The sequence below is a fragment of the Macrobrachium nipponense genome, chromosome 28 (genome assembly GCF_015104395.2).
Source record: "Macrobrachium nipponense isolate FS-2020 chromosome 28, ASM1510439v2, whole genome shotgun sequence".
Lineage (NCBI taxonomy): Eukaryota > Metazoa > Arthropoda > Malacostraca > Decapoda > Palaemonidae > Macrobrachium > Macrobrachium nipponense.
The window spans coordinates 17701322-17713776 of NC_087217.1; the positions used below are offsets into that span (position 1 = coordinate 17701322).

General features: G+C 35.4%; 1 protein-coding gene across 1 annotated transcript in view; it reads left to right on the forward strand.

Moving 5' to 3' along the window:
* Nucleotides 1-6994: 6994 nt before the first annotated feature.
* The window catches only part of LOC135201539 (actin-1-like), a 6691-nt gene continuing 1230 nt past the window's right edge, over nucleotides 6995-12455 (forward strand). The window contains exons 1-2 of the mRNA XM_064230532.1: nucleotides 6995-7127; nucleotides 11783-12455. The exon at nucleotides 11783-12455 is cut by the window's right edge and continues 1230 nt beyond it. Of these exons, the coding sequence (XP_064086602.1) occupies nucleotides 11798-12455 (658 nt within the window). The 5' untranslated portion in view covers nucleotides 6995-7127; nucleotides 11783-11797. The remainder of the gene's footprint in view (nucleotides 7128-11782) is intronic.

Here is a 12455-nt window from a genome sequence, read left to right on the forward strand (position 1 = left end):
CTGGGGGTGGGGGCTGGGGCATTGGACTCTAAATCATAATTAAACACGCATGCACTTCTTCACATAATCGAGGTAGTGTTTACGCTCTTGCTCACGAGTGCCTGAGCATACCTACATACATTTGTTGGTGTGAATGTGTGTATATACATATATACTATATTACGTACACACACACACACACATATATATATATATATATATATGTGTGTGTGTGTGTGTGTGTGTGTGTTTGTGTGTATGTATGTGTGTATGTGTGCGTGTGTGTGTGTGTGTGTGTGTGTAATCACAGGGAAAGGATGAAACGCAATACAAATCCACTACTAACAATGATTAATTGTAGAGATTTCGATATCTGCGGGACGTTTGAATTTGGGATAATAAAGGTTTTATTGACCTTCCTGATGATGATAATTTTCTTCAAGAGTTGGTTTTCTTTTGTCCAGTTAATTGGGGACCTGTAAAACGTAAGAGTCGATGTTTTTTACCAACAGTAACTTTATTATTATTATATTATTATTATTATTATTATTTATTATTAGTAGTAGTAGTAGTAGTAGGAGTAGTAGTAGTAGTAGTAGTAGTAGTAGTATAGTAGTAGTAGTTAGTGTCTGAAGATTTTTTTCATCAATACTCTTCCATTCATTTCAGTTAAGTTGGCCCCGTACGCCTAGCCTTTACAACGGCACACATGTTCATTATTTACTTTAGTGGGAAGGGTGACCTTCTGCAAGTCTTTGCGAATATTCAACCCCTTGTGAACTCTAAACAAAACTAGATTTTGTTTAGATTCACAATGAATTCACTGAGCCTCCCATCGTCAGGTCCTTGACTTTGATGTATGCTAAACATTACTTTCGGAATTGTTTCAGAGTGCTATATATACTCTGAGGATATCACGAATTCGAGGGTAATTTTTTTTTTCTGTCAGTCCATACAACTGAAATCTAGAATGATGAATTTCTGGCTTCCTTTATGACCATTTTAACAAGCCTCGAATTGAATATTCCGCTTTACGAGTATTAGCAATGACTGAACTTTGCTTAGGTAGCCTATCTGTCTCGGTATCTACATAACAAATTAAAATAATTGAGCTCTACACAATCAAAACATCAGTTTCTCTTGAGGATGAGAAGATGAATTCCCCTATTTTCTCTGAATAGATTCAGATGCCTTAATGTATCTAACTTTAAAAGAATTATATAAAAGAATGTATGAATAATGGCTCCATTCATCACCATTTTGCGTCATGAACACGGTTCTGGGAATATATTGCCTATATCATGCGCTGCTGACATCCTCGTGCGTTTTCCCGAGTCATTTGTAAGCGGGCCAGCGAGAGATGTCATCTCTGAACAACGATCGTTGTAACTACTGGGATTTGAATTTTTAGCTGGAAAACCTGTACCTACTAATGAGATTTTGCTTTACTAAGATACAGTTTTGTGTACAAATAAATGAATACATTAATTCGTGTTATATATTAGTAGGCAACATAGTGATGCGGTCTTTTGTTTACCTTATTGGAAAGCAGAGAGTCAGCATTTAGCCCTAGTCCCATCCCCCCCCCCCCCCCCCCAAACCAACCCCCCTCACTGATCATTACCCATTGATGACATTCTTTTACAGTTTTTTTACCTAAAAATTGACTAATGAGATCTCTAATTACGGGTTAATATCAGGCAGAGACGTAATTCCTTCTGGAACTGATAATCAGGACCTCAGATTGGATAACACTTCTCATTCATAATCTCTCACTCACTTACTATGAGCAGCCAGCCTTGAATTCCGACTTGAAAATGAAGTAATTCGAGTTCTGTAAAGTTTTTTAAGTATTTTTTCGACCAACTTAATTACTGGCCTAAATATCTGTCAGTCAACTTAGGGTGGATTGTTAAATATCTTTTATAAAACGAGGACAAATTCTAGCCAATTAAAATCAGTTAACAGCTTTTGTCTAGATTATTAGCACCAAAACATTCTGTTTATATTCTTTTGTTTGGGTTATGGAGATTTTTTTTTATACAGCAAATATACATTCAAGAGTTGGGAATCTACCTACTAACTAAAGTTTAAATTAATCATTGACACACGTCTCGAAAAAAAAATATTAACCAACTTTTGTCAAGATTGTCAAGACTTGTTTAATAACTGCAGGATCAAAGTCTGAGTGAAAATCTGTTTTTCAGGTTTACCTAGAGACTTCTTTTGCGCAAAGAAGCTAAACCACATCTTAAAAATATGTCAATCTGCTTCTGTTTAGATTGCTAAAAATTACTTTATAAAACTATAATCAAACCATTAACTAAAAAAAACCTTTAGCAAGAATTAAGTGACAACATTATCCCTTGGATTTGCAGCCATCATAAATATAAAACTGTCACTCCCTTGGGGATGGGATTATTAAAACCGATAGATTTTCTGTGAAACCTACTTATTCCAACCATTCCTTGCCAAAGCCCGAGATTTATGCAAAAAATTAAATAACAATTTTAATATTTGTCAATTTATTTTGGCTAAGACTGCTACAGTTTCCTGAATAGAATCAAAATTAAACCATTAATAAAAAATAGGCCCATTCAGTCAGTCTTAGGTTAGTCTATTAGCACTTGTTTTATGAAGCCATCATAAAATTAAACTGTCTCTTATTAGAATAAAACTGTCACCTACCTTGGGATGAGATTATTAAAGCTGATCGAGTTTCGGTGAGACCTCATTATTCTCACCATTCCTTGCCAGAGCTTGAGATTTAAGTCGGCGATGACAATCGTATCGTGACATCCGCATCAAACGACTCGTCTCTTTGAGTGAGACGAAGAGCTTTCTGCTCCGGATACTTTTCGTGAGAAAGGAACGAGATCATAAATTGTCTCTACCTGCGCAAGAGGTAGTTCAAGCAGCCCCACGGTGATATGCGAGGTGCCTGTAAAGTTTCAGGGTATTGCCTCGTCTCTCTCTCTCTCCTCTCTCTCTCTCTCTCTCTCTCTCTCTCTCTCTCTGAGTGGGAGAAATTTATAGCAACGCTATATCCAGAAGTTAGGTGAATGTGCTAGAAAAAATTCCCTTGAAATGTGTTGCTTTTTCTCAAATTTTCTAGATAAAGATCAAGCTTATAAATGTATATATATACGTATATATATGTGTGTGTAATTGTGTGAGTATATATATATACAATAAACACGCACACGCAAATAGAAACACACACACATGCATATATATATATATATATATATATATATATATATATATATATACACACACACACACACACACATATATATATATATATATATATATATGTATGTAGTGTGTGTGTGTGTGCGCGCGCGTGTATACGTGTGTAACCGTATTCACCTCCTTTTATTAGTCACAACGATTTGTTCACTTGAGAAAACACGTTTGAAGGAAAGTGTTAGTCAAACTGTATTTTCTGAGTCTTCTTAAATTACATCTCGAAAGAAATAGGTTATAAGACATAAAACAATGCAGAAAAGGGAGAAAGTTCCGTTGCCTGCAAATGATACAAAGAATGATCAAACAGGTTAATCGTCGAGATTGCCACCATCTTCAAGAGAACGTATCCAGCCTCCATGGTTTCAAAGAACCTTTAAAATGTTAATCAGAGAGTCATTCGATTTCTTTTGTTGATAAGAACTTCATTAAATTCAATGAGTATGCGGTCCGGTCTCCTTTAATGCCCTCTGTTCTTGTATTCTTATTTCAGTTTTGCCCGGTCTTTTAACAAGGAATCAAAGCTTGCCGTAATAATAATAATAATAATAATAATAATAATAATAATAATATAATAATAAATAATAATAATAATATATAATAATTAATAATAATAATAAATAAAATAATAATTTTTCTATCACAGTCCTCCAATTCGACTGGGTGGTATTTATAGTGTGGAGTCCCAGGTTGCATCCTGCCTCCTTAGGAGTCCATCACTTTTCTTACTATGTGCGCTTTTAAACAATAATAATAATATATAATAATAATAATAATAATAATAATAATAATAATAATAATAAAATAATAAAATTCTAATAATAATAATAATAATAATATAATAATTTTTATGCTGAATTTATGACAGGCAATGAAAAACATAATTTTTTAAGTAAATTTTGATGAAAATATACTTCAATAATACTACTACTACTACATCATCATCTAATAATAATAATAATAATAATATAATAATAAATAATAATAATAATAATGGTCAACATACAAAAAGGCAAAAGAGTAACGAGAACTGAAGGGATAAAAAAAGCTACAGATGGGAGCAACATCAACACATAGATGACAGGATACAAATACCTGGGAATAATGGAAGGAGGGGATATAAAACACCAAGAGATGAAGGACACGATCAGGAAAGAATATATGCAGAGACTCAAGGCGATACTCAAGTCAAAACTCAACGCCGGAAATATGATAAAAGCCATAAACACATGGGCAGTGCCAGTAATCAGATACAGCGCAGGAATAGTGGAATGGACGAAGGCAGAACTCCGCAGCATAGATCAGAAAACTAGGAAATAAAAATGAACAATACACAAAGCACTACACCCAAGAGCAAAATACGGACAGACTATACATAACACGAAAGGAAGGAGGGAGAGGACTACTAAGTATAGAGGACTGCGTCAACATCGAGAACAGAGCACTGGGGCAATATCTGAAAACCAGTGAAGACGAGTGGCTAAAGAGTGCATGGGAAGAAGGACTAATAAAAGTAGACGAAGACCCAGAAATATACAGAGACAGGAGAATGACAGACAGAACAGAGGACTGGCACAACAAACCAATGCACGGACAATACTGAGACAGACTAAAGAACTAGCCAGCGATGACACATGGCAATGGCTACAGAGGGGAGAGCTAAAGAAGGAAACTGAAGGAATGATAACAGCGGCACAAGATCAGGCCCTAAGAACCAGATATGTTCAAAGAACGATAGATGGAAATAACATCTCTCCCATATGTAGGAAGTGCAATACGAAAAATGAGACTATAAACCACATAGCAAGCGAATCCCCGGCACTTGCACAGAACCAGTACAAAAAGAGGCATGATTCAGTGGCAAAAGCCCTCCACTGGAGCCTGTGCAGGAAACATCAGCTACCTTGCAGTAATAAGTGGTACGAGCACCAACCTGAGGGAGTGATAGAAAACGATCACGCAAAGATCCTCTGGGACTATGGTATCAGGACGGATAGGGTGATACGTGCAAACAGACCAGACGTGACGTTGATTGACAAAATCAAGAAGAAAGTATCACTCATTGATGTCGCAATACCATGGGACACCAGAGTTGAAGAGAAAGAGAGGGAAAAAATGGATAAGTATCAAGATCTGAAAATAGAAATAAGAAGGATATGGGATATGCCAGTGGAAATCGTACCCATAATCATAGGAGCACTAGGCACGATCCCAAGATCCCTGAAAAGGAATCTAGAAAAACTAGAGGCTGAAGTAGCTCCAGGGCCTCATGCAGAAGATGTGATCCTAGAAACGGCACACATAGTAAGAAAAGTGATGGACTCCTAAGGAGGCAGGATGCAACCTGGAACCCCACACTATAAATACCACCCAGTCGAATTGGAGGACTGTGATAGAGCAAAAAAAAAAAAAAATAATAAAAAATAATAATAATAATAATGATAATAAGTATACGTTATACGAACGTATGAAAAGCTTTGAAAAACAGGACTTTCGAGGTATATTTCGAAAAAGAGATGATTTCACTACTACTACTACTTCATGAAATAATAATAATAATAATAATAATAATAATAATAATAATAAAAATAATAATAATAATATTAATAATAATGAAAATATAAAAAACGCCTTTGGAAGATATGGAGGATATAAATACTATGCTTATCATAATACATCTCTAGATTAAAAGGGAAACATCTTCAGTAACCAAATAGATAAGATTATTAAACTGATTATTTATTCTTTGAAGTTGACTAAGAGCTGCCAGATTTGGTGTGGTCTCTCTTTTGAGTGTCGAAATACATTAAACGATTTATTACTGTTTTCTGATAGTGTTCTTCTTCACTGGCTGCTTTGCAAGGAATTTCTGGAACATTTTAAGGTGTATCTCGTTTCATTGCATACAAATGTTACTATATATATATAGATATATATATACATATATATAAATATATTATATATATATGTATGTATAAATATATATATATATATTATATATCATATATATATATATATATATATATATATATATAAACTGGCTGCTTTGCAAGGAATTTCTGGAACATTTTAATGGTGATCTCGTTTCATTGCATACAAATGTTACTATATATATATGATATATAACATATATATAAAATATATATATATAATATATATATAGTATTATAAATATATATATATATATAATATATATATATAATATATGGCTGCTTGAAGGAATTTCTGGAACATTTTTAAGGTGTATCTCGTTTCATGCATACAAATGGTACTATAATATATATAGATATATATATACATATATATAAATATATATATATATATATATATATATAATATATATCTATATATATATATATATATATATATGTATGATCATATATATATATATATATATATATATATATATATATATATATATATATATATATATATATATACTTGTAACATGTGGCCAGAAACATTAGCTCCTCTAAACGGATTAGATAGCGGATTTTGACGTCGAAAAGAAGCACTTCGCCAAAAAAGCAAGACCTAAAGTTACCTAGTTGAGTCGCAGGGGCGGGGGGTGGGGGTGGGAGGGGGGTGATTTGCCTGTTGGTACCGAGGGTTGAAAAAGACCCATCCCGATATTATTTATTATAAGACAAGAAACGCCAGTTTTTGGCAGAGAACGAACAGAGGCCATATTTAGCATCCGAAGTAGCAACAATCGACGGAAAGGGGAGCACCTGTGAAGCTATCTTAGTCTCGCCTTATTCAGCATTTCATAATTAGTGTTACAGCGAACAGGTGACAGACGATGACGCTATAAAGGCCCCGGCTTATTTGCCTCCGGGCGCAGTCGCTGGAGGTGGCGTGAACGAGATACCGAACCGGTCGGAAAGGAATTTTTACAGGTGAATAGATCTTCGAGGGGGAAGGATTGTATAGACTTGATCCGAAGACGTTTCGAGGAACCGAGTTGCGATTCGGTTCTGCCTCAGCCTTTGGTTTGGTACAGTGTTCGATTCGGTGCTTACGATTTCATATACGTTCGGATATTTAAAAAGAAATCAGTATGGAAAGCCACTACTTTTTCCCTGAGATTTAGGAAATGTGCCTTCTAGGATCTTACCGACCTTTTGGTATACGTTTTTCTTTGATAGAGGAAGCTAAGAATGGGAGAGACACTAACACTTGATAAAGATAAATGGAAATGATTGCACTGGAAGCTATAAGGAAAAGTTGATTGGCCATTACATTACAGTTAAAATGATAAGATTTTCCTTTCATAGTCTTACAATTAAGACTTTATTTATATTCATATAATAGTGATTAAGTGAATGACATTTAATTCTGCCAACCAACGTCACAAACATTATAGTTATATATAAGTTAAATCATAAATTATGGGAACCCAGAATTTCTGCATAATCCCATTGACAAAGATAACCGAATTCACGCGCGGCGTCGTTCTGTCAAGTGTGATTTCGTTCCCTTAAAGCACTGATGTATGGATCATTGTGCTAAGTCCTTGGCAGGGAACTCGGCGAAATAAGGATCTCTCTCTCTCTCTCTCTCTCTCTCTCTCTCTCTCTCTCTCTCTCTCTCGAAATTTGGAGAAGGTACCTTTGTAACATGCAACCACAGCCATTATTGAGCTAATAAAATTCTTTCTACATATAGCAAAAGGAAAACATATCTCCGTGCAATCTTATCCGTTGCCTTTTTTGTAATTTGATATTTTAGTTATCGAAACTTACCAGCAAATTCGTGGATAGCCAATTTGATTTCCTAATATACAAAACTGTGCCATTAGTGTCCTATTTCCACAAAGCTCCTGATGATCATCTCAGTTGCACGTCGGCTTATTGATTCGAAGTAGCTGCCTTCGAAGTACACCATTTGGAATGCAGCTGGGTACCTAAATATCATGTGTAACCAAAATAGGATTAAAACCAACAAGAAAAAGTGGGAAACAGTGTAACGACTGAAAGGCTCTTGTGGTGACAAAGTTTTTTTTCGTCTTACAAGTGCAGAATTTTTTCAGTTTCGTGTTAGAACCCCTCATGGGTTTAAAAGAGGGTCTTCAAGGATTACATAGATTGCTAATAAAAACGGAGAGCGAGAGAGAAAGATCGGCATTATTAAGATGCTAGGATCTAATTTTAACCTAACTGACTGTTTATCAGTCGCAATTCAAAGTAAGCTTATATTCCATTTGGCATTAATAGGTGTCCCAGAGGAAGGTCTGATAAATGATGGGGTATTGGAGGGCGGGAAGATTAGGAACCCTTGATTCACTGTTCCTATTAGACTGTGTTTATCAGCAAGGTACGGTCGTTAGTGTATGATTCTCACAGTAGATCCAGATCTGTATTCTTACAGCTATTATTTTGGTCACTATTCCATTATGCTGAATAATAAATAGCGTTTATTTTCTTCGAAAATTTGGGAGTACCTGACAGGAAAATAGTTCATATTTACTCTGTGTTGCTTGTTTTTAAGGTTTACGCTATTAATAGTTTCTAGGAGATGGGGTCCACATTCTATTCCGATACATTCAAAATACTGTACTCTCATTTACTTAACTGTTGTCTTTTCTTGCTTGGATAAAACCCAATGCCATTCATATTATAGTAGATTCATATCAGCCGTGCATTTGATGTCTAGGCCAGTCTCTTACGACGCTCCTGATTGGCTGTTGATAAGTTAACCACAGGGCTGGAGACTCTTAGTCTCTCTCCAGAGTTCATATAGGCAGGATGTATTTCCACCTCTCCTGAGGGTTACTTTTGAAAGACTTGTCCCTCAGGAGAGGTGGAACATAGATCCTACCCATGTGAACTCTCAAGAGAGACAGAGTTTCCAGCCCTGTGACTGGCTTATCAACAGCCAATTAGGAGCGTCGTAAGGGACTGGCTTAGACATCAAATGCACGACTGATGTGAGTCTACTATAGCCTTCAGTGACCTATTGAAGCCTCAGTTACTCTTTGTATCACGCCTAATCTTCCCAAATTCACGATTAATCTTTAAGTTTGATAGAGGTACTTTATGTAGATTTGATATTCCCTGTCTCTTCAGTTAAAGGTGCAAATGAAACCACTCTCATAGTATTAAAGGATAGAAATATCTTTTATTTTTCTGGTTTAATTGTTTATATTTTTTCCAAATTAAGTTTCAAGCTTATGTAGTTATGGTAAAGAGAAGGGTCCTCGCAACTGATAGGTTTGCAAAAAAAAAAAAAAAAAAAAAAAAAAAGACAAGAGTATTCACGAAAGAAAAGAAAATTTACAATATTCTGTAGAATACTGTTCTTTTTTCATGTACTCCCTGAAGGGTGTAGTAAATATCGCAGTTTTACCCATAGTCTGTAAATATCCTTAAAAAAGTAACGAAAATTTATCATTGTTGCTATAATCACTCTTATGTGCGTAAAAGGTGAGAACGATATTATCGCCTCTACCTTATTTTAACTGTGATAATGAATCATTTAGACAAGCGGTGCTGAGTCCCTTAACGATCTATGTCTGTTTCCCTAAATAGCAAAAATAAGAAAAAAAAATATAAAAACACAAAAAACCTTGTTCTATATTTTCAATGTCTTTCAACAGTAGTTTATCTCTCAAACACAACATAGTATCAAAATGTTCCATAATTAACCTGCAACATTCTGTCACTCCTTTGTCTTGTCCCCGTTTATCTTGACAACGTTCAAAATATTTGCCACCTTTTCTCTGCTGCCTTTAAAACCTCGCAATTAATTTTGGATGCACTTGAGCTATGAATGAAGTAGTCTTATTCAGGTTAATTATTTCACATAAGAGGGAAGAAATTTGTTATTCAGTTCTTTACTAAGAACAATATTACTAATGAGAAATAGTCGCTGAAGAAATTTATTATTCCGTTATTCTTATTAAGAACAATATTATAAATATAAAATAGTCACTCAAGTGGACACCGACGATTAAATAAGAATGGAATATCTGGTCAAATGATTACACTCATCATGGACGAGAATGAGCACCAGAAATGTACTCCACATTTATAAAGAACTTATAACCTAGGGAGTATCTAATGACTCTGCTAAGGCCGGCTTACTTACTCAAATAGTTTTTCCCTCTAATATTGCTCTCCAGTTTGTTTAGCTGGATTTAGTAAGAAGTGTCACTGTCTATTTTACATTTGCAGACATCTCGTTATTTTATATCTGCTAAATGGATATCATAGAAAAATGATATCGATCGCTTACCCAGCTCAGTGTCGATGCCAATCACATATTCGACTTAGACTGTACAGATGTTATGTACAAGATCTTCGTTAATCAATAGTGGTAAATTCACACACACACGCGCGCGCTTGGTAACACACACACACACACACACACACACACACACACATATATATATATATATATATATATATATATATATATATATATATTTTTTTTACATAAAAAAAGTATACAATCCATATGAATATTAAAAGAAGCTTGAAGTATTAAAAACTACCATCAGTTAAGAGAACAAGAGCATGACAGAAACGGTGTTCCTTGCAACAAAAAATCTCCTTGGCATTACATGAAAATGTATCAAAAAGTATATTATATATATATATATATATATATATATATATATATATATTATATATATATATCCATATATACATAAGTATATATACATATATATACATGCGTATATATATATTATATTATATATATACATATATATACAGCGTATATATATTAATTATATATATATAGATATATATATATATATATATATATATGTGTGTGTGTGTGTGTGTGTGTGTGTGTGAATGTATGTATGATTATGATCACATGTGATTTATATACCCTCAACTACCCTGGAAAACTCGGGTGTAAATACTGACCGGTTTCCCACGGTAGTTGAGGGTATATAAATCACATGTGATTATAATCATACATACATACATACATACATACATAGAATTATGTGCCTATTTGTGTATGTACTTATACATATGTATGTATGTAAATACCTTGAAGGACAATGTGCATTAGTAAAATATTGGCTATATGATTGTTTAATATTAAAAGCCTAGTTCAGTGAAAACAATTTATTGTGACCTATTTCTGTGCACGTATAGGTATAAAGGGCTACTGCAGAGAAAAATAATCTAATATGTCTTTCAATGGAGGTTCTTTTTCTAGCTAAAATTATTTACTTACTAAATAGCATTTTAAAAATGAAAATATTCTTTGCTTATTCTTTGATACAGAATATGGCATATCCTAAGTAAGGGTCGAGTGCACAAGCATTGGCTATCTGATAGTGTATGAGGTCATTAATGCTATATTTACTTAACATGATGAGGAAGCATAGTTTACAAGATCTTGTCGGGACTGAAAATTGATTTACTGATGCCTATCTGTTTAATTTCTAAATTACGCTTTGGTCATGAAAAGTTAGAAACTAAAAATGAAACTTGATCCATTATCTATCCAGTTGCTATGATACGATTTGGTCATGAAACATAATGGGAAAATCAAAATGAAACTTGATCCGTCACTTTATTTCTCCATCCAGGTACAGCAATAAATCATGTGCGACGAAGACGCATGCGCCCTTGTCTGTGACAACGGCTCTGGAATGGTGAAGGCCGGATTCGGTGGTGACGACGCCCCTCGATGCGTCTTCCCCTCCATCGTCGGCCGCCCTCGTCACCAGGGAGTCATGGTGGGCATGGGCAACAAGGACGCTTACGTAGGCGACGAAGCCCAGAGCAAGAGAGGTATCCTCACCCTCAAGTACCCCATCGAGCACGGCATCATCACCAACTGGGACGATATGGAGAAAGTTTGGCATCACACTTTCTACAACGAGCTTCGCGTTGCCCCTGAGGAATCCCCAGTCCTGCTCACGGAAGCGCCCCTGAATCCCAAGGCCAACCGTGAAAAGATGACTCAGATCATGTTCGAGTCGTTCAACACCCCTGCTATGTACGTGGCCATCCAGGCCGTGCTTTCCCTCTACGCCTCTGGCCGTACCACTGGCATCGTGCTCGACACTGGCGATGGTGTGACCCATACTGTCCCCATCTACGAAGGTTACGCTCTTCCCCACGCTATCCTCCGTCTGGACTTGGCTGGCCGTGACTTGACCGCTTACCTAATGAAGATCCTGACGGAAAGGGGCTACTCCTTCACAACCACGGCCGAGCGTGAGATAGTCAGAGACATCAAGGAGAAGCTTTGCTACG